This window comes from Monodon monoceros, unplaced genomic scaffold (genome assembly GCF_005190385.1).
Source record: "Monodon monoceros isolate NGI ecotype Baffin Bay Population unplaced genomic scaffold, NGI_Narwhal_1 Super_Scaffold_13, whole genome shotgun sequence".
Classification (NCBI taxonomy): Eukaryota; Metazoa; Chordata; class Mammalia; order Artiodactyla; family Monodontidae; genus Monodon; species Monodon monoceros.
The window spans coordinates 51,084,618-51,107,120 of NW_021703769.1; the positions used below are offsets into that span (position 1 = coordinate 51,084,618).

The 22,503-nt window shown below is 43.7% G+C and overlaps 2 protein-coding genes across 3 annotated transcripts; one reads left to right on the plus strand and one right to left on the minus strand.

The window, feature by feature from the left end:
• Positions 1 to 1,236: 1,236 nt before the first annotated feature.
• On the minus strand, positions 1,237 to 4,040 carry TIGD7 (tigger transposable element derived 7). The gene has a single exon (XM_029221240.1). It carries the CDS (start codon positions 3,048 to 3,050, stop codon positions 1,404 to 1,406), a length of 1,647 nt encoding a protein of 548 aa, XP_029077073.1. The 5' UTR covers positions 3,051 to 4,040; the 3' UTR covers positions 1,237 to 1,403.
• Positions 4,041 to 7,726: 3,686 nt separating this feature from the next.
• Positions 7,727 to 21,462, plus strand: LOC114894490 (zinc finger protein 75D-like). Of its 2 annotated transcripts, none has more exons than XM_029221236.1 (10): positions 7,727 to 8,934; positions 9,091 to 9,175; positions 9,605 to 10,123; positions 11,652 to 11,847; positions 12,532 to 12,689; positions 12,967 to 13,093; positions 14,509 to 14,660; positions 14,949 to 15,075; positions 16,770 to 16,880; positions 17,060 to 21,462. In XM_029221236.1, exons 2-10 carry the CDS (start codon positions 9,113 to 9,115, stop codon positions 17,740 to 17,742), a joined length of 2,136 nt encoding a protein of 711 aa, XP_029077069.1. In that variant the 5' UTR covers positions 7,727 to 8,934; positions 9,091 to 9,112; the 3' UTR covers positions 17,743 to 21,462. The 2 variants fall into 2 exon arrangements, with proteins under 2 accessions (XP_029077069.1, XP_029077070.1); XM_029221237.1 differs by having other exon boundaries at positions 17,063 to 21,462.
• Positions 21,463 to 22,503: the final 1,041 nt, after the last annotated feature.

Below are 22,503 nucleotides of genomic sequence, written 5' to 3' on the forward strand. Positions count from 1 at the left end.
AGTCTGTGTCTCTATTCCTGTCCTGCCCCTAGGTTCTTCAGAACCTTTTTTTTTTTTTTTTTTAGATTCCTTATATATGTGTTAGCATACGGTATTTGTTTTTCTCTTTCTGACTTAACTTCACTCTGTATGACAGCCTCTAGGTCCATCCACCTCACTACAAATAACTCAATTTGTATGGCTGAGTAATATTCCATTGTATATATGTGCCACATCTTCTTCTTTTTTTTTTTTTTTTGCGGTACGCGGGCCTCTCACTGTTGTGGCCTCTCCCGTTGTGGAGCACAGTCTCCGGACGCGCAGGCTCAGCAGCCATGGCTCACGGGCCCAGCCGCTCCGCGGCATGTGGGGTCTTCCCGCACCGGGGCACGAACCCGTGTCCCCTGCATCAGCAGGCGGACTCAACCACTGTGCCACCAGGGAAGTCCCCACATCTTCTTTATCTATTCATCTGTTGATGGACACTTAGGTTGCTTCCATTTCCTGGCTATTGTAAATAGAGCTGCAGTGAACATTGTGGTACATGACTCTTTGAATTATGGTTTTCTCAGGGTATATGCCCAGTAGTGGGATTGCTGGGTCGTATGGTAGTTCTATTTTTAGTTTTTTAAGGAACCTTCATACTGTTCTCCATAGTGGCCGTATCAATTTACATTCCCACCAACAGTGCAAAAGGGTTGCCTTTTCTCCACACCCTCTCCAGCATTTATTGTTTGTAGATTTTTTGATGATGGCCATTCTGACCAGTGTGAGGTGATACCTCATTGTAGTTCACAAATGCTAATTTTATAAGTAACAAAAATGCTAAGACAATAAGATATAAAATTGTATTTACAATGTAACTTACCTATTTTTTAAAATACATGAAATATACCAAAGTGTTAAGGGAGCCTATCATCAGTTGAGAGAATTTGGGTGCTTTTTATCTTTCTTATAAATCTTTTTTATAATCAGCATATGTCACTTCCACAATAAGAAGAAAACAAACACTAAACAGGTGGTAACTCATTTACAAGAGCAGAGTATGTCATACCATTAAATTGAAAACCAAGTCTGTCCTTATCTTCTTAAATAACTAGTCAGCATATATATAGCTTCTTTGTTATATGCTGTGAATACATTTAGACTTTAATGCTTTCCCCACATCCATTTCACCTTAGATAATCTGGGACAATAGTTCCTCATTATTCAAGTCCTTGTCTAAAATAGAAAAAAATATAGATTAATGAACATATTTATACATCAAAAGCCCCAAATTTATTACCTTCAAATCGTGTATTTTATAAACAGTATAAATGGGCATTGCTGTGCAAAGTGAGGTCAGTTGATAAAAACAATGACAGTTCACAACAAGTCTAATTCATGTATCATTACATAACTGCAGAAATCTTTAAACACAATATCTACTTACTACAACCAGAAGTTGAAGGCATATTGAAGGAATCCTTAATATTATGAGGCCTACATTTCAAAAAGCTACCAATTCTAGAATGGATTCTACTCTGGAACTGCTTCTTGATTATTTCTTGTTGCATCTCTTTCAGTGTAAAATGGAACCTTTGAAACTCAGGTGTTGCATCAACAAAGTCAAGAAGGTAGTCCAAACTCTTTCTTACAGCAGATAACTTAAATTCAGCAGTCTGCTCCTCAGCTCCCGCTTTTTGAACAACTTCCTTTATAATTCCACCTTTTGTTTTCGGGGAGCTGCCCTTTTCTTCATCCCCATTTAACCACACCCTATCGTTATCCAGCTTGGTTTCCAACTCCCCATATTTCTCAAGAATTTCTCTATAATCTCCATCTTCTAAGCCTTGAAGATCATATTCAGGTTCCTTTTTGTAAAGAAGATTTTCCCATGCATTTGCTATGGTTATTTGTTTTACTTCATCCCAACTCTTTGCCCAGTTAAAAATTGCACTTTTTATGTTGTAGATTTTAATCTTGGAAACTCCTTTTTCTCCTTTATCTTGCTCATCATCACTTTCTTCAAAAATTACAAGACTCTCCTCAAGTTGCTTCCACCTGTAAAGTCGTTTGCAGCTCAAGATCACACCCTGATTCATTGGTTGAATCAAGGTTGAAGTGTCATGGGGAAAGAACATGCATTTTATTCGACCATCCTCACTGGTTAGTGATTCAGTGGAATGGTGAACTGGAGAATTGTCCAGAAGTAACAAGGCCCTGACATCCTCCTCATGGAATCTTAGAACATTAACTTGAAAGTGCTTGACCTCAGGAACAAAGTTTTGAAAAAACCATTCTGAAAATGATTCTCTGGTGAACCAAACATCTTTACTAGGTTTGTATATCACAGGTAATGTACATGTGTCCTCTTTTACACTTCTGGGCAGCTTTGATTTTCCAATAATAATTGACTTTAACTTATGAGTACCATCCGCATTTGCACATAAAAGAGCAGACAATTGTTCTTTGTTTATTTTCCTCCCTGGCAGGCAGATATCTTTTCTGCTTGCCTGAGTATTTTCTGGCATTGACTTCCAAAAGAGGTCAGTCTCATCCCCACTGTACAGCTGAGCAAGACACAGTTTCTCCTCTTTAATAAGCATGGACAGTTTTTGTCGAAACGGCTCAACATTTTCTGAAGCTGAACGTAGGACTTGTTCCCCACATACTTTTCGGTTCCCAATTGCATGCCTATTTCGAAATCTAAAAAGCCAACCAGTGCTAGCTTTGAAGTCTGTTCGCCCAAAACACTGTGCAAATCTCTCGGCAGCAGCCTGAAGCTCCACACCTCTCACAGGGATACCAGCTGAGCGTTTCTGTTGGTACCACATGTAGACTGCATCATCCACGTCACCATATTTGGCTCCTGTTGTTCTCTTTCTCTTCTCAGCCCCTACTAATGGCATGTCCTGCTTCAGTACAAAGTCCAAAATCAATTTCTTGTTCTTTTTAATGTCATAAAATGTTGATTTACTGATTCCAAATTCATCCATTACACTTTTAAGAGATCGTCCTGCTTCAATCCTACTTAGAACCTTCATTTTCTCCTCCAAATTCAGTGTTGTATATTTCCCTCTCTTATTCATACTGAATTTGGTTTCAGGCAATCAACAGGGGTAAAAAGGAAAAAGCATTACTGAATTGGAAAAAAAAATTAAAAACGAAACAACTCCTCATTCCCCCAACTAGCACAACGCCCCCCCAGAAGGCATAGGAATTTATACTGAAGGGTAATGGGCTAAAAAGGATAAGGGCTCATGATTGAAATGCTAGTCTAGAGGTAAAGTCTGAACTCAGAAAGTTGCCACTGCAAGGTCCGGTCTAGTTGTTGCTCCTGCAAGACATGGATGGTCAGTCTTCAGAACCCCCCTTCTGAATGCTCCTTCTTCTCTCCCTTGACAGATGCAGCAGCACCAGTCAGGAATAACAGGAATACCTGCATACTCTCCCTAACTGATTACAGGAAAAGACACAAAAGGAAGAGAGGAGGTGAGATGTGCTCACAAGAGGGACAGACTCAGGTAAGATAAATCTCAATAAAAAGTGGTGCTTCACAAAGGAGTGTGAAAGCCTTAAAGGCAAGGACAGAATAATATTGTGTAACAAAGATGCAGTGTGGCTTCTCCTCTTCCAAAACAAGCTGATTTTACCTCACTGCCAGAAAGGAAAATGGTGCTCATATTGCTCTGCATGTAGTGTTCGCTGGGCAGCAGTCCATCCACCTGGATAAATACTCCAAGCTACCCTGACAGTGGGATGTCTAGAGAGTTGGAATTCGGGAACAGTTGTATCTTTCAGTGAAGAAGAAAGTTAGTAGGTTCTGTTGTCCATATGAATGAAATCCAACTTTTACTGCATTCAATACAGCATTCTCAAAGACTAAGCTTTAACTTGAGTGTTTCTTATGTTTACCAAGGTAATCTGTAAGTATATAAATAATGTATTTGTTACTGGCACTTTTCCACTCTCAGATCTTCTTCCTTGTGTACCTCTGGTGTATTCTCAAGTGTTATTTTCCACTGAATTGTTCCATATTTGGGATATAATCAAGTTTCAGAATCATGGCAATTCTTAGAGATGAGTCCAAAAGTTTTATAAAAATTTTACAGTAGTTAAAAAAGTATTAAAAAGATCTGTCCTTGTGATTCTTTTCCTAAATTTACACTTAGTCTTAAGTAACATACTTTTTATATTTGAGACTTTACCTGATTTCTCTTCATTATAGATTTTTCTTAATTTGACCTAAGACTCAATTTTTCCATTGCTTGAAGAAATTTTAAAGGTTTCTCTATTGGTGATTCTGATCACTTGTTTCCCATAAGTCCTTCTGTTGGCAAACTCTTCTATAGCTCTGCACCCTTTCAAGTCCTCCTGGTGCCACCCAGTGCCATTCCATGTCTGTAGAAATGTCCTACTCTAGATTAATTTCATGGTTCTTATTCCAGATACACAACCTCATGGGAAGTAACAAAAACTGCCACTTTTATCCATTCCAGGTGCTATGAAGAAAGAAAAGTATGTCAGAGAAATGAGAAAAATGGTATTTCAGTTTATTTTTCCTCTCCTTTAGGGCAGAGCCTGAGTGACTTTCATTCATTTCTCAACTACACAGAATTCTCAAAAGCCTCTCACCTAGAAACCCAGAAGGGTCCAGACCATTAGTTTTCCTCTAACATTTGTTGCAAAAAATGTCAACTGCTTTACAGAGTACTAAGAGGATCATGAAAGTACGATAGTTAATAGGGTATGGAGCCAATGACAGGCTAGGATCAAGCAACCTTCTAAAAGAGGCAGCTCTAACTAAGGCAATTACTATTATAAATGGAAAAAGGAAAAAGAAAGTGTTTATTAGCCAGTAGCAACACCATTAAAGCAGCCAGTCACCCAGCAAAACCATTCAGCCCACTATGGCAGTTGTGTGGTATCTCAAAATAAACTGCATGTGTTTGCTTTCATTGCTTTCCAGCTGGACATTCATTATTTCTCAAACTGTGCCCAGGCAGGGAAAGGTGAAATCAAAAGGAAAGACTTGGGGGACTTTTGTGGGCTCCACAGCAAGGGTAAGGAACTATGGCACCAAACTTTAAATGATGACAATCATCAGTGACCCTCATTCACAATTCACCATTTTGTGCCTTGTTTCCTCTTCTTCCTTTCATAGGGTCTCTTTTCCCACTTTCTTCTCCCCTTGTTCACTAACCAGCTCCCTACCTATGTTATGAATCAGGCCTGCCAATTCAGGGGCACCGCTGGCAGAACTCCATTTATTCAGTTCAAGTTCCAATTATATGCTCAGCCTTGGTCCAGATGATGAGGATCTCAATGCTAAGAGCTTTACTGCCCACTGGTTCTGACTGGAAGCAGTAGTTACTTTTTCTTTTTTTTTTATCACATATAATTCTTTATTCCTGCATAGTCTAATTTTATTTTATTTTTATTTATTTTTAACATCTTTATTGGAGTATAATTGCTTTACAATGGTGTTTCTGCTTTATAACAAAGTGAATCAGCTATACATATACATATATCCCCATATTTCCTCCCTCCTGTGTCTCTCTCCCACCCTCCCTATCCCACCCCTCTAGGTGATCACAAAGCACCAAGCTGATCTCCCTTCTCCCTGAGCTATGCGCTGCTTCCCAGTAGCTATCTATTTTACATTTTGTAGTTTATATAAGTCCATGCCACTCTCTCACTTCATCCTAGCTTACCCTTCCCCCTCCCCGTGTCCTCAAGTCCATTCTCTACGTCTTTATTACTGTCCTGCCCTTAGGTTCTTCAAAACCACTGCTTTTTTTTTTTTTAGATTCCATATATATGTGTTAGCATACAGTATTTATTTTTCTCTTTCTGACTTACTTCACTCTGTATGACAGACTCTAGGTCCATCCACCTCACTACAAATAAATCAATTTCGTTCCTTTTTATGGCTGAGTAATATTCCATCATATACATGTGCCACATCTTCTTTATCCATTCATCTGTCGATGGACACTTAGGTTGTGGAAGCAGTAGTTACTTTTGAAGAAACTAAGTCCCAACCTGAGATTCTAAGAAAATGAACCTGCTTTGAAGTATATTCAAGCAACTTAGGCAGATGCTTTTTTTTGTTGTTGTTGTCTGCGCTGCGCAGCTTGTGGGATCTTAGTTCCCTGGCGGACAGAACCAGTGCCCCCTGAAGTGGAAGCACAGAGCCCTAATCACTGGACCGCCAGGGAATTCCCGTCAGATGCTTATTATTATCACCTCTGCTTAATCCTTTTCTCCCCCTCAAAAAGGATCAAGATCTATGCCTCAGAGGAGTGTAACACCAGTCTACCTAAAAGCAAAAATAGCATAATGACCTTGTAATGGTCTTGCATTTTTGTTCCCACCTTAAACTCAGCTCCAGATGAACTGCCCTGGAAAGAAGCTCCCTCAAAAACCCTCAAATGATGCTCTTTATTTACTTTATTAAATGCAATCTCTTCACTTCTATTCCAAGCGCTCCACAGTAGATCCACAAGAACTTATTTTCTAATTCTCTTTCTCTAAAGGTACCCGAATTACATTTAGTAAAAAAAAATACTACAGATTTTCTCACATGCTCATCTCTGAAGCTTTCAAGGCTTTGCTCTTACCTTACCCTCTGCCTGGAATGTGGCCCCACTCCCTGCTGTGGGCAAATCCCTCAAGGATTTTTATAATTTTCCCCAACCCCCAAATCGACTTTCATTTCCTTGTAATTCCCACGGCGTTCAGCTTATGTCTTACCCTTTCCTACCTTGTGTTGCTGATATTTGTGAAATTGCCTCAGTCCTTTTGCCAGATCCCTTGAATCAAAGGCTCTGTCCTATCGACTCTATAACACTGGCTACACATAGTAGACTTAATAAATAATCCCTTGACTAGTATAGGCTGACACTATGAAAACACTGACAACTGGAAATACTGGAAGCCAACAACCGAAATACTCAGATTCTTATAAATATGATTCAGTAAATATTTATAGAATGCCTACCTTACCCAGGCAACTCTACCAGACACTATAGGACAAGATGAAAAGAAGGTTCCCATGCTCCAGGGAGCACGCTGTGGTGGAAAAAGCAGAAGACAGGACAAAGGGGACCTAAATTCCACTGGAGGACCTGCCACTGGTGAATTATGTGACCTCGATCAAGTCACTCCTTATCTCTCAATTCTCTGTCAAGGAGATCTATAAAAGGAACCTATTTCACAAGTAAAAACCTACCTCACAAGAAAAAACAGAATCGTGTGTGCACGCACGGCCCAGAAATGAGTACACACCCCTCAGGGGCCGTCGATCCTGACCGGGACAAAACGGCCTCGTACTGTAGGAGGCTGCGACAGGGCCCTGGCCGGCAGCTCGGGCACGGCCGGCTGAGCCGCGGTAAGGTCGGGGGCCCAGCGCACGGAAGGGAACGGTGACCCTCAGGGCGGGGCCTGGGTCACCAGGCTCCGCCGGCAGCCCGAACACGACGCAGGAACGACCTGGACGCACGCGCCCCACAGAGCTGGGACGCGAGACGGCGACACAAGGGCGCCAAGCCGCGCGCAGGGCCCTCTAGGCTGGGCGGGCCTGGGGACTCGGTGGCCTTAACTCTTTCTTGCCGCCAGGGCTGAACCCGGGAGGAGGCCGGTCACCCAGGTCGGCCTGGAGCGGCAGCGCTCACGGACCCAGCCGGGGCTGAGCGGGTCCTCCCCGGAAGTGCGTCACTTCTGCCTCCGGTTGGAGCGCGGGTAGCTAGTAGCGCAGGGAGGATTTCAGGTCGGGTAGGGGGGAACCAGGTGGGTCTAAATAGTGCGCGGCCTGCGCTCCCAAACCCCGGGGCCTCGGGGGCCCGCCCCTGAGTGGCGCGTGGCGTGGAACTGTCCTCCTTAGAGCGGTGGCCGGGCCGGCGGCAACTTGTGGTAGAGCCCCGGGAAGAGGGAGCGGCCTTCACGAAGCCAAGCCGTCCGAGGTAACCTAGAAGCGGCTTCCGCTTCGGCGCCGGCCCCGGAGCCTCCGAGAGACTGCGGCCGCTGCTTGGGGTCGCTGCACAGCGGCCGGTGGTGTTTCCGAGACGGGCGACAGGACTGTCTGGGGCGAGGCCCGCCGTCAGGCTCGTGAGGCCGCTTTCTCCAACGTTTGTGCGGGTGGCGCCCAGGGCCGCGCGGCGGGAGCCCGCTCGGACACTGCCCGCAGGTACAGTGCTCGCGGGCGCGCCCGGGCGGTCGTGTTCACTTTCCCGCCTCCGCCGGCGTTTCCTTTACTGGCTGATGTTACTGCGGGAGAAACGGGCGGTCCAGCCTCAGTCAGATCAGCTTCCTCTGATGCAAAAGCCTGGGAAGTGTCCCCAGCACCTCAGAGCCGTCGGGAGCCGGCCGTTTGTGAACACCGTGGCTTCCTGGGCAGAATTTCGGTGCCCTTTCTGCTGGATCACCTCAGGGAAAGTGAGCCTCACGAGGCTCTCCTCAGCCTCGCTTAGAGGTGTAAATGAGCCCTGGAGAAATGTAGCAGCTGAATGTAATCATGACCAACTAACATGCTGTCCTTTTTCTTCCAATTGACATTTGGATAAACATTTTGTGAACAAGGATCAGCTGTAATTTTTCCTAGGTCAAGTAACGAGAAATTAAAAATACAGGTATAGGACTTACCTCGTGGCGCAGTGGTTGGGAATCAGCCTGCCAATGCAGGGGACACAGTTCTAGCCCTCGTTCAGGAGGATCCCACGTGCGGCGGAGCAGCTAAGCCCGTGGGCCACAAATGCTGAGCCTGCGCTCTGGGGACCGCGAGCCACAACTGCTGAACCCGCGAGCCACAGCTACTGAAGCCGGAGCGCCTGGAGCCTATGCTCCTCAATGGGGCGTGGCCCCAGTCGTTGCAACTAGAGAAAGCCCATGCGCATCAGCGAAGACCCAACACAGCCATACATACATACATACATAAATAAGTGAATTTGGAAAGGAAAGGAAAAATAGACACAGGTATACATCTTCTGCATGGTGCTCTTTATATGTCTTGCAAAGAAATGCCAAGACAAATGTAGAGCAACTAGTTATTTAATTGGGGGTTGCTTTTGAGAAGAATAAGGCTCCATTTTTCTGATTTACTTTTCTTCTACTCTGGTCTCATTGTTTCAGCTCTCCTGCCAGTTTTCATACAATGGAAAGGAGCACCTCAAATGTTCCAGGAAGTGAAGGCTTCCATCTTCCCAAAAGGACAAAGGTCATAGAAGTTGTACCCTCTTACTGAAGACAGACTAGGACGATATGTTGAAGTTTAAGAGAAACTCAGAATATTCTCCTGATCTTTCCTTTACACGGAGAGGATGGCATAGGAAGTGCATCAATTAAATCTTTGGATAATCCCCGAACCCCTTGGAGCCAGTGGGTACTAGTTTTTTCACCCACCAACTATTCCTGATTTTTTTTTTTTTAAGGCAAAGTGATTTATTGGCATTTGTCTTTAATAAGCTGTGCTGTATTCAGCTGAATAATAGAAAGAAAATGAGAGAAACAAGGGCCTGGCAGTTGATTTGGGTTTTTTTGGCAGTTGATTTTTAAAGTTCATGTTTCTCTCATAATAAGTAACAAGTAGTGAAGTTCATGTGACTTTCTTACTGACATGCACTTTTTTCTGCCCTCAATGCCTTAGGAAGAAGATCCTTTTATTGATTTTGTTCCAGACCAGACTGGGCCTCAGTTTTCAGAGGTAGTGCTGGAGGTGTGTCCAATACAGGAGCAGAATTGTTCCTCGAGAAGAATGATGACCATAGATCTGAAGGTGGCTGAGTACTTGAACCCTCAGATCAGGACTCTGTGGGAGACCAAGGGACCTGTGACAGGGAGCTCCAGTCAGCATAAGAAATATGCCCCCCAAACGGACAGTCCCAGTCCTGAGAGGTCTCACCAGCACTTCCGGAGCTTCCTCTATCATGAAGCAGCTGGACCCCGGGAGGCTGTTGACCAGCTTCTGGAGTTATGCCGTCAGTGGTTGAGGCCAGAGATTCATTCAAAAGAGCAGATCTTGGAACTTGTGGTGCTAGAGCAGTTCCTGTCCATTCTGCCCAGGGACACCCAGACCTGCATAAAGAAGCACCATCTACAGAGCATTGAGGAGGCTGTGGTCCTGGTAGAACACTTGCAGAGGGAATCTGGTCAAACGAGGAATGGGGTGAGAAGAAAGATTCCTGTTGTATACAGTGAAATAGGGTGATGGTGGATGTATTGGGGCAATTAATTGAGAAATAAAGTGAAATAGGTAACTTCTGTTGTCCCTTTAGGACATGTAAAGCAGAATGTAAAAGCACAGATCCACAGCCATAGTCAGTGCATATGATTCAGAGATCCTGAGAGAGGCTTCCCTGGCCTTAGGGAGAGAGTTGCCTTTTGCCCTCTTTGGAGCCAGGGTGTGTTGAGGGTAATGAGCCTAGTCTGGCTTGGCGAAGGAGATGGGCCTCAAGTTCTTAGAAACAAACAAAAGGCAATAAGGAGTTGGAGAGGAAGGGACAGATCCAGAAAAGGAGGAATTCCTAGAGACCAAAGAAGAGTGAAGATAGGAAAGAAGGAGAAACCAAACAACTAGAGGAAGACTGCCCAGGAAGAGAAAAAGTAGAAAGAAAACAGGGAAAGAGATTTGGAAATCCCAACAGAGTAGCTGAGAGAAGAAAGAGCGTGAGGGATAGTGTCCTCTGTACCATAGACAAGGGCCTCCACTGCCTTCCCTCAGTGGTTGTTCCTTGGCTGTGCTGTGAGCGGGGATCCAGGGCATGCCCTTGGGCAGGTGGCAGCATACCAGCTAGCTTCACAGGCCTACTGAGAATACTGGGAGGGCACACGTTTTGTGTCAAAATTACTTGAGGATAGGTTGGAGCCCTGACCCTCTTTTGTTTTTTAATTTACTTTTGGCAGCATCGGGTCTTCGTTGCTGTGTGTGGGCTTTCTCTAGTTGTGGTGAGCGGGAGGTACTCTTCGTTGCGGTGCGCGGGCTTCTCATTGCGGTGGTGTCTCTTGTTGCGGAGCACGGGCTTTAGGTGCGCGGGCTTCAGTAGTTGTGGCTCTTGGGCTCTAGAGCCCAGGCTCAGTAGTTGTGGCGCACAGGCTTTGTTGCTGTCTGGCATGTGGGATCTTCCTGGACCAGGGCTCAAATCCATGTCCCCTGCATTGGCAGGCGGATTCTTAACCACTGCGCCATCAGGGAAGCTCAGAGCCCTGGCTCTTTCCTCCCACATTTTTCTCCGTTTCATCCCAATCCTCTGTGAGACTCTTCCCTGGTGGCCATGTGGAAAATCTGGTTGACAGACAACTTTTAAATTCAATTCCTTTATCTTTTGAGAGAGAAGACAGAAAACCACTAAGGCAAGAATCTAAGTTGGGAGAGAAAGTCTGTCAAGGCAGCATGAGAACAGGTGGCCTGTGCAGCCCTGTTAGTGGTCTGAGCTGAGCTGGATGCAGAGGGTGGGGGCTGCTGTCTTGGAGGGCTGGCAGTAACCACACCTTTTTTCCTCTTCTGCCAATATTCTTATATTTTGTGTATAGTTCTTGTGGAAAACTGGTGGTCTCGTATCTCTTTTAAGTCTTTGTGACATTTCCTTTAGTGTCTCCTTCTTCCCACAGTTTGCACTCTGCTTTTTCCTCCCTCTCCCACCAACTCCCAAACGAAAAGTAAGTTCCATGGTAACAAGGATGGGCATTATTTCTAGGTTGCAGAGCATGAACTGGGAAAGGACGCAGTGCTCTTGGGAGAAACAGCAGAGGCCCCAGGCTTCAAGCGGAAGCCAGCAGAGGCCCAGCAAGTGGGCATGTCCCAGGATGAAGAATTTTGGGATACACACCAGAGTCTACAAGAGCTGCTGATCAGGAATACCCACAAAGAAATTGAGCCTGTATGTGAGAGGGGTAAGGAGCTTCATGTTACTTTCCTTCTCTTGGGAGCTGCGATAGTAATTTAAGCCAGAACACGTGAGCACTTTCTGGTTGCCCTGCCCTGTGGATCTACTAATGCAGCCGCGTTAGCAATTAGAATGCCCCCCAGGTTATGGTAGAGCAGACCGGGTGTGGTTGAAGGTGGGGGTTGGCCTAAGATACAGAAATCTCCAAACCACAGAACCCTGTTAATAACACTGGGAACTCAGTTTTTTACACTTGATCTTAGCCAAAAGGCCGAGAAGCGATTGGAACTCAGTTTTTTAGAAAAGTGGAGAGGGTTGGGCCCACCTTGTCCTCATAAAATACAGAAGGAATTGGAATGAGAAATCTGTTGTCAGTGGCGAAATGTGAAGAAAATTGTGTACCAGGAAAGAAATGATAAATGATTAAAATCTCCTACTGTATACTGGAGTCCCTGAGTATGTCATTTTCAAATATGTTCAAGCTTTGTCTAACTCTGAACAATTTGTGTCATGAGAGGAAAATAAAAAGGGTTTTTCCTTTTGTTAATTTTGCTTATGAAAACTGGCGAATCTGTTTAGAGGCTGGTAGATACTTGGTTCTCATTAACAAGGAGAAGGCCATTTCTGGGCACCATACACTTGTAAAGGTGTCTCATCAATACTGAAAAACTCAAGGTCTTCTGTATTTTAGAAATGAGCCTAGGATATTCAGAAACAGAAGCGAGAGAGATTTCCTGTGGCTCTCCTTCACCCACAGCGGTGTCTGCTCACCGGATCCTAGCCTTTCCTGAGCAGACAAACAGCAAAGACTGGACAGTGGCACCTGAGCTCATCTTGTCTGAGTCCCAGGTGAGCTGTGCTTTCCAGCTTCTTAGGGCTGCCTTTCCCTGCTGCCCTTGACCCGCGCTCTCCAGCAGGTGTTCAGAGCTGTTAGTCCAGATGTTCCCCACGATTTTGGGCACTTGTTAGTTGATCCCTTGCCTCCTTCCTTTCTGCCTTCTCACTTTTTAAAAATCAAATGCTGTTAGTTCCTTTTGTGACTGGCTTACCATGCAGTTGATGGCTCAGAAGGTTGGGCTGCTTTTGAAGTGGCAGGTACTGAGCTAAAGCCCATTTTCTTCTCTAGAGCTTGTTGACATTTGAAGAAGTGGCCATGTATTTTTCCCAAGAAGAATGGGAGTTACTGGATCCTACTCAGAAGGCCCTCTACAATGATGTAATGCAAGAAAACTATAAGACTGTCATCTCTCTAGGTAAAGATTCTTCCCTTCCCTTTGCATAGGAGTGGAGTAATCTGTCCTGTTGTTGGCGTACTGAGAATGCACCCCTGTGAGAGAGTCTCTGTTCTAGTAGCTGACTGGTTCTCAACTAGATGGTGTGGGCAGGGAAAAGGTATATCCAGAACACCAGGGAGCTTTTTCCCAGTGCACATGATCATTCCTTATCCTAAATCTTGATCCTTCCTGCCTTCTTTCCCTCCAGATTGCTCTTCTCTTAACTTTCCCATCTCCACAAAGGACACCACGATTCACCCAATATTTTAACCCAGAAAACTTGGTCATCCTTTACACCGATCTTATCAAACCCCAGTAGTATTACTGCGTCACTAGTCCTCTTGGCTCCACCTTCACCGTGTAGCCTGAGTCCAACCAAGTCTCAGCCTGCTGTGCTTTAGCATCTTGGTGTAAGCCAGTGGCATCTCTAACAAGGTCCACCTCAGTACTTTCTATCTGGCACCCCCCGCCACCATTCCTCCCCTCCCGCAGGCTGTTTTCCACAAAGCACAGCCAGAATCTTTTAAAAACTGGATCATATCAGGACACTTCTCTGCATCAAAACCTTACTGTGACTTTTCACACATTCAGAATGAATCCAAACTCCTTGTAGAGGCACCCAGGACCCCCCAAATTCTGGCCCCTCCTCACCTTCCTGCCCTCATCTCCTGCCATTCCTGCGCTGCTCAGTCCTCTTTAGCCACACTGGTCTTCTTTTTTTTTTAATATATAAATTTATTTATTTGTTTGTTTTTGGCTGTGTTGGGTCTTCATTGCTGCATGCGGGCTTTCTCTAGTTGCTGCGAGTGGGGACTACTCTTCACTGCAGTGCGTGGGCTTCTCATTGCTGTGGCTTCTCGTTGCAGAGCCCAGGCTCTAGGCCCGCGGGCTTCAGTAGTTGTGGCGCATGGGCTCAGTAGTTGTGGCTCGCGGGCTCTAGAGCACAGGCTCAGTAGTTGTGGCGCGTGGGCTTAGTTGCTCCATGGCATGTCGGATCTTCCTGTAACAGGGCTCAAACCCGTCTCCCCTGCATTGGCAGGCGGATTCTTAACCACTGCGCTACCAGGGAAACCCTTCTTGCTGTTTCTTGAACTCACCAAGCTCATTTCTTCCTTTGCATTTCCTTTACTTGGCACACTGGACTCAGTACTACATTTTCCAACACCTCTAATTTTTGTCCAACTCAGGAGAATTCATGTCATGTAAGGAAAAAAACAAGACTTCCTTTTATTGACTTCACTCATGAAAACTGAAGAGAGTCAACTGGGAAACCCATCTTAGGGGCTAGTAGATGCTTGATTCTTGTTTAAAATGAGATAGCCACTTCTAGGTACCACATAACACTTGTAAAGTGTTCCATTTCTACTGAAAGATCAGGATCTTCTATATTTCAGAACTGAGCCTAGGATGTTCAAAGACAGAAGGGAGAGAAATTCACTCTCACTCTTCTACAGCGGTGCCTGCTCACCAGATCCTAGCCTTTCCTGAGCAGACAAATGCCAAAGACTGGACAGTGGCACCTGAGCTCGTCTTGCCTGAGTCCCAGGTGAGCTGTGCTTTCCAGCTTCTTAGGGCTACCTCTCCCTGCTGCCCTTGACCCACACTGCCCAGCAGGTGCACAGAGGTGTTAACCCACATGATCCCCCTCAGGAACTGGGCACCTCCCAGGCTATTTGCTGATCCCTTGCCTACTTCCTTTCTGCCTTCCCACTTAAAAAAAATTCATGTGCTGTTAGTTCCTTTAGTGACTGGCTTACCATGCAGTTGATGGCTCAGAAGGTTGGGCTACTTCTGTAGTGGCAAGTCCTGAGCTAAAGCCCATTCTCTTCTTTAGAGATTGTTGACATTTGAAGAAGTGGCCATGTATTTTTCCAAGGAAGAATGGGAGTTACTGGATCCCACTCAGAAGGCCCTCTACAATGATGTAATGCAAGAAAACTATGAGACTGTCATCTCTCTAGGTAAAGATTCTCCCCTTCCGTTAACATAGGAGTGGACTAATCTATCCTGTTGTTGGCGTACTGAGAATGCACCCCTGTGAGAGAGTCTCTGTTCTAGTAGCTGACTGGTTCTCAACTAGATGGTGTAGGCAGGGAAAAGATCACCAGGGAGCTTTTTCCAAGTACACATTCCTTACACTATTTGGAATTCTTGATCTCCTCTTCCCTTCAAACTTGCCCTTACATCTTGCCCTTATCATCTCCGTAAAAGGAATACCCACTCATCCACTTGCTCAGAGCAAGAAACATCCAGTCATCCTTTACCTTGACCTTGCCATAATACCCCACTAAGTCTAATACATCACTCTTGGCTCCACCTTCACAGTGTAGCCTGAATCTGATCATGTCTCAGCTTATTGTGTTAGCATCCTGGTCTCAGCCAGCAACATCTCTATCAAGGTCCACCTCAATACTTTCTAACTGGCACCCACTGCCACCACTCCTGCCCTCTCAGTCTGTTTTCTACATGGCAGCCAGAGTCTTTTAAAAACCTGATCAGATCATGACATTTTCTGCTTCAAAACCTTGCAATAACTTCTCGTAAGGTTCAGAATAAATCCAAATTCCTTACCAAGGCTCTCAGGACCCTCCAAAATCTGGCCCCTCCTCACCAGCCTGCTGTCATGTCCTACTACTCGTGCCCTTGCTCTGGCCTCTTTGTTCATACTGCTCATCTTGCTGTTTCATGGACTTGATGTGCTCATTTCTTTCCCCTTCCCTCTGCCTGGCCCACGTTTCTGCCACATGGTAAAATTCTCATTTTAGGGTTCTGCTCAGATATCACTTTCTAAAAGAGGCTTTTCATACAGCCTTATCTAAAATATCTTCACAAGCAGAATCTTAAATGTTCTCTCACCCTGCTTTAGTTTTCTTCAGAACATTTATCACTCCCTGACATTTTATTTGCTTGTTTATTAATGTTAGATTGTCTCACTCTGCACTAGAAGATAAGCTCTGTGAGATCAGGGGGCTTGGCTTATTCACCACTGTATCCTTAGCACATACAGGGTGCCTGGTGCACCATAGCCACTCAGCACATATGTATTGAATGACTGAGTGATGAATACTTTCCATACTTGGCAATATGATTTAGAGAAAGTCCACTAAGTAATTCTGGTCTGTTTCCTCCACCTGGATGTGAACCAGTGAGCTATGGGAATGTAGAAATCTTTCCTGATCCAGTGTCTAGTACCTGAGATCTAAATTGAAAGTTGCTATAGTATAACAGGAATCACTTGTGTTTATGATACCCAGCCCACTGACCTTCACATTGACTCCCCTAGACCTGGCCTTACCCAGTATGAGTCTTCCTAAAGACTTAATAGGACCAGGTATATTTCCTACAGCCTCTGCAGTTTGGTCCTACCTTAGTAGAATATGGGGTATTCTTAGTAGCAGAAGATGGGGATCATGCACCGGATTCCCATGCCCTATATCCTTTTCATTGGTCCAGCTTAGGTTTATTTCTCACTCTCTACTTTGTATATCCACCCACAAATGAAGTATGTTATGAACCTGATACCAGATGTGAGTCTATCCATTTAACCATTTGGTGTTGCAAACTGTTAAAGTATCCTTTGCTCTTCCTGATATAGTCTGGAATTAGTGGACTATTGTTGTTACCAATCCTTGACCTCAGTTTTTCCATTTCACAGCATTATTTGTGCTCCCCAAACCTAAAGTGATCTCCTGTCTAGAGCAGGGGGAAGAGCCGTGGGTTCAAAGATCCCTGGAGTTCAAGGACAATTCTGGAGAGTTGCCTACAGGTAAGTACACCATGGGAAGAAAGGAAATGTGCCTTAATAGGAACTTTTACAAGGGCTTAACATTTTACACTTCTGCTTATCTGTTTTTTTAAAAAATTAGTGTTCATCCAGTTTTTCTCTTCATTACTGTGGCTTTCTTGCTCTGTCATATAGTTAGCTGTTTCTTATGTTTATTCCAGCAGGGCTAAAGCTCAAAAATGACACTGAAAATCTTCAGCCTCTATGTCTTTCTGACTTAGAAATACAAGTACCAGTAGATATAGCATCAAAAAAGGCCAGATTGAAAGTCCCCCAGAAAACAATGGGCAAAGAAAATCATGGTGATATGCATAGGGTGGGGAAATGGCACCGAGATTTTCCAGTGAAGAAAAAAAAGAAACTTTCAACCTGGAAACAAGAGCTGCTGAAACTTATGGATCTTCACAAAAAAGAACGTGCCGGAGAGAAGCCTTTTAAATGCCAGGAATGTGGGAAAAGCTTCAGAGTTAGCTCTGACCTTATTAAGCACCAAAGAATTCACACTGAAGAGAAACCATATAAATGTCAGCAGTGTGATAAGAGGTTTAGGTGGAGTTCAGATCTTAATAAGCACTTAACAACACACCAAGGAATAAAACCATATAAATGCTCGTGGTGTGGGAAAAGCTTCAGTCAAAATACAAATCTCCACACACACCAAAGAACTCACACTGGAGAGAAGCCCTTTACATGTCATGAATGTGGAAAAAAATTCAGTCAAAATTCCCACCTTATTAAACACCGGAGAACTCACACAGGTGAGCAGCCTTATACCTGTAGCACATGCAGGAGAAACTTCAGCAGACGCTCAAGCCTTCTTAGACACCAGAAACTCCACCAGTAAAGGGAAGCTTGTTCAGTGTCCTCAGTCTGAAGAAATTCACCAAGTGGAGCTGGACCTTAAAGTTATGAAAAGTACAAAATTATGAAGCATGAAGAATTTTTCGTCAGTGGAATTTTTCATCAGGAAACTTTGGGAAATAAACATGTTTCACAGAAGGAATCAAGGTTGAGTCTGCAGGGAATGTGTTAGTTGTACTACTTGCTGTTTTTACTAAAACTTTCAGGGATTTCCTTAGCAGGAGAGGTGTTCTAAGAACATTCAGAGTAAAGGGAAAAGCTGTTTTGGGACTGTATTTGGCAGAATAGCAAATTCAGCTTCAAATAGTGGATGCAGCCATGAATTCTTCTGTGGTCACAGAGGTGAATATTGTTGGTTTGCATTGATTTCCTCAGCCACTCTTAAACATACATGTTAGAAACATTTGTAGCATGGTCTTCCAAAACAGAAAGCAATAATATGATGTTTAATTGCATACCATTGTCTTCCAGGTTTACCAATTTCAGTAATCTCATGGGCAGAAATGAATTCTAATGTAAAATTTTTGAAGAACCAAATTGGATTTTCTTAACTGTCCCATCATCGGGTACTGTTCACAAATTTGGACATTGTTTGAGTTCCTTTTTTAACTTTTTAGCAAATTCAGCTCTGGAATACTATTAGTACAGTTTTTACTGTGATGAAATCATATTTACTTCACCAATAGGGAATCTGCCCAGGTGAACTAATCACTATTGTATGCCTCTCTGGTGGTGGATGGAAAAGGGAGAACACCTCTAAGAAGGAGATAATATGGAAACGGGTTGGAATCTTTAGCCATGTAAAGAAGAATTTTCTCGAGTAAAAGAAACTAGACTGTTTACTTATGTCACAATATCAATAGGATAAAACAGCCATAAAAATGAGCACTTTTCCAAGGTCTAAATGGAAATTAATGGCAATTCAGGATCACCTTCTCAGGTTTTTATCTGTTTGCATTTTAACTTGGCTTTTGTATGTCATTAAGAACAAGGAGGGCTTCCCTGGTGGCGCAGTGGATGAGAGTCCGCCTGCCGATGCAGGGGGACACGGGTTCGTGCTCCGGTCCGGGAAGATCTCACATGCCGCAGAGCGGCTGGGCCCGTGAGCCATGGCCGCTGAGCCTGCGTGTCCGGAGCCTGTGCTCCACAACGGGAGAGGCCACAACAGTGAGAGGCCCGCATACCACAAAAAAAAAAAAGAACAAGGAGAGGGTTATATTTGTCTGGGAACTGGAGTGTTTACTGCACCAGGATCCTGTGGGTCACAGGGCATGTTACTCTGGGAATCCAGTGAACAGGAGACCAGTTCCCAAAAGCAAAGATTTGGGAGAGGATGCTGAGTGGTAGGCAAGGACGGACAAATACACATGTGTGTTGGTTGACTTACACTGTAACTGTTAAACAGGAAGGGTCATCCTTCTGTTTTCTCCATCGTATCATGTAACAGCCTTAGTGTACACATTTGATAGATTGCAGAAAATCTCTGTAGGCTGTGGATTTTCTTGTAGCTCCACCTTTTATCTACAACAGTGATGCAGATGTGTTCCTGATAGAGCATCTAGGTGTAATCAGGAAAGGAGTTAAACAAGGAAATAAGAGATCCAGAGGCTTGTTGAGACCCCATAGCTAGTGGGTCTGTTGGCTGTCACTTAGCTGCATCAGTCAGGCCTGAGGGCAGGATTAGCAGGACTGATCTGTATGTTGTTCCTGCCCAGCCAGCCTGGATGACATTGTATTGTGTCTATTTCTATTTCTAGCTTGTAAAACATTCCTGTTTCTTGATTGGTTACTGAAACACTCTTAAATCTCCAGTTTCCATATGAAATAGAGATAACACTCAACTCAGGGTTTTTCTGGAGATTAGAGGGGTTGATGAAGGAAAAGCACCTATCGGCCTGGGAAATAGCAGGGTCTCAGTCAGTGTGCGTGTCCTTCCCTTTCCCCTGGTCCCCAGTGGTATGTTGGGTGGACTGACTACATTAAAGGAGCAGATGCATTTGTGGCTGTTGCAGCTCATTCCAGGAGCTGAGCACTCGTGGTGGTGGTTTTCTCGGTTGATTTGGTCCTTGGCTTCAGTGCTCTATGGTGTAAGTCACCTGAGGTTTTGGTCTGCCGCTTTCAGCAGGATTTCATTTTCTTCTCTAAGATAACTGTACCAGTATACCAGTGTGCTTATTTTTTAAGCTCGCCCAGCTCTGCAGCTCTGGTCTGCATAGATCTTACCCAACAGTCTCAGCCTTACACCCCTGGGACTCTGTTTCTTCTCCCAAGTTATACATATGGATTTCTTGCTGACATTACATTCATTCATTCAATTTGATGAGGGCCTATTATGTACCCAGGTAGTCTTCTAAACTAAGGATATAGTAGTGGACAAGGAGACAAAATGCATATCCTCATGGAGCTTGTATCCTAGTGAACAGTAAGAAGGGAGTGGTTAGACTTTTTTCTCCTTGCAGTTACACAGGATCCTGAGATAGTTTTGAGCAGTAGGTTGTCTGCAGAACTCTCACTTCTCAGCTTAAGCATTTATTTTTGGTGCAGGACTCTCTAATGCTGTCTTTTCCTGCCTCAGTCATATAAGCACATACAGAGAGAGGGGTCACAAGTCAGAACAGTCTGGAATGCCGAGCCCCCCGCATTGTGGAGGGGTATCTGTTCCAGAGAGTCTCCCAGACCTATAATGGACTCTGTAGGAATAAGAAGTAAACTTTTGTTGCGTTAAATCACTGGGATGTTGGTGCTGTGCTTCTCTGCAGCATAACGTGGCCTGTCTTGTTGGAAATGCTAGAACAGATCCAGCACTTGCTGGATGACATATGTAACCCAGCAGATGTTGACAGTCTTCTTGAAATAGGAGAGATGTGAACCTTAGGATGAAACTAACACCATAGAAGGCAGAGCAGAGTGATAAATACTCAGGTTTTAGAGACACCACTGAGCGGTAGGATCAAGAATCACCTGACACCTAGAATTGCCCAGGACTTTTTAGCGACATAAATCTATGTTTCCTCTTATTGTTTAAACCAGAGTGATTGGGGTTTCTGTTCATTGTAACAGAAATCATTCTAATACATGGAACAATAACTGATTTAAGATAATATATGTAGGAGAGAAACAATGTTCTTATATATGCCTATTTAAAAGCTTTCATTATGGGGCTTCCCTGGTTGCGCAGTGGTTAAGAATCCACCTGCCAACACAGGGCACACGGGTTCAAGCCCTGGTTGGGGAAAATGCAACATGCCGCGGAGCATCTAAGCCTGAGCGCCACAACTACTGAAGCCAGCGTGCCTAGAGCCCATGCTCCACAACAAGAGAAGCTACCGCAATGACAAGCTTGCGCACCACAACAAAGAGTTGCCCCCACTCGCCGCAACTAGAGAAAGCCTGCGAGCAACAATGCAGCCAAAAATTAATGAATTAATTAGTTAAAAAAAAACTCATTACAAAAATTATCAACATATTTAAAATAAAGTAAAATGACAAGCCCCTATATAGGCTTTAACAATTTTGCTAACTTTTGTCATTTATCCCCTCCAGTTTTTTTTATGCATCTATTGAATTGATCATTGGTTTTTATTCATCAATTTGATAATATGGTGTATCACATTGATTGATTTGCATATATTGAAGAATCCTTGCATCCCTGGGATAAATCCCACTTGATCATGGTGTATGATCCTTTCAATGTGTTGTTGGATTCTGTTTGCTAGTATTTTGTTGAGGATTTTTGCACTTATATTCATCAGTGATATTGGTCTGTAATTTTCTTTTTTTTGTAGTATTTTTGTCTGGTTTTGGTATCAGGGTGATGGTGACCTCATAGAATGAGTTTGGGAGTGTTCCTCTGCAATTTTTTGGAGGAGTTGAGAAGGATGGGTGTTAGCTCTTCTCTAAATGTTTTGATAGAATTCACCTGTGAAGCCATCTGGTCCTGGACTTTTGTGTGTTGGAAGATTTTTAATCACAGTTTCAATTTCATTACTTGTGATTGGTCTGTTCATATTTTCTATTTCTTCCTGGTTCGGTCATGGAAGGTTATACCTTTCTAAGAATTTGTCCATTTTTTCCAGGTTGTCCATTTTATTGGCATAGAGTTGCTTGTAGTAGTCTCTTAGGATGTTTTGTATTTCTGTGTCTGTTGTAACTTCTTTTTCATTTCTAATTTTATTGATTTGAGTCCTCTCCCTCTTTTTCTTGATGAGTCTGGCTAATGGTTTATCAAGTTTGTTTATCTTCTCAAAGAACCAGCTTTTAGTTTTATTGATCTTTGCTATTGTTTTCTTTGTTTCTATTTCATTTATTTCTGCTCTGATCTTTATGATTTCTTTCCTTCTGCTAACTTTGGGTTTTGTTTGTTCTTCTTTCTCTAGTTCCTTTAGGTGTAAGTTTAGATTGTTTATTTGAGATTTTTCTTGTTTCTTGAGGTAGGCTTGTATAGCTATAAACTTCCCACTTAGAACTGCTTATGCTGCATCCCATAGGTTTTGGATCGTCGTGTTTTCACTGTCATTTGTCTCTAGGTATTTTTTGATTTCCTCTTTGATTTCTTCAGTGATCTCTTGGTTGTTTAGTAACACATTGTTTAGCCTCCACGTGTTTGTTTGTGTTTTTTACGTTTTTTTCCCTGTAATTGATTTCTAATCTCATAGCATAGTGGTCAGAAAAGATGGCTTGATATGATTTCAATTTTCTTAAATTTACTGAGGCTTGATTTGTGACCCAAGATGTGATCTATCCT

Excerpts from the sequence above, each read along its gene's own strand:
- TIGD7 (XM_029221240.1), bottom strand. The coding sequence starts at position 3,050 with ATGAATAAGAGAGGGAAATATACAACACTGAATTTGGAGGAGAAAATG.
- LOC114894490 (XM_029221236.1), top strand. The coding sequence starts at position 9,113 with ATGGAAAGGAGCACCTCAAATGTTCCAGGAAGTGAAGGCTTCCATCTT. Across the intron at positions 10,124-11,651 it reads CTGGTCAAACGAGGAATGGG|GTTGCAGAGCATGAACTGGG; the intron begins GTGAGAAGAAAG and ends CATTATTTCTAG. Across the intron at positions 14,661-14,948 it reads TCGTCTTGCCTGAGTCCCAG|AGATTGTTGACATTTGAAGA; the intron begins GTGAGCTGTGCT and ends TCTCTTCTTTAG.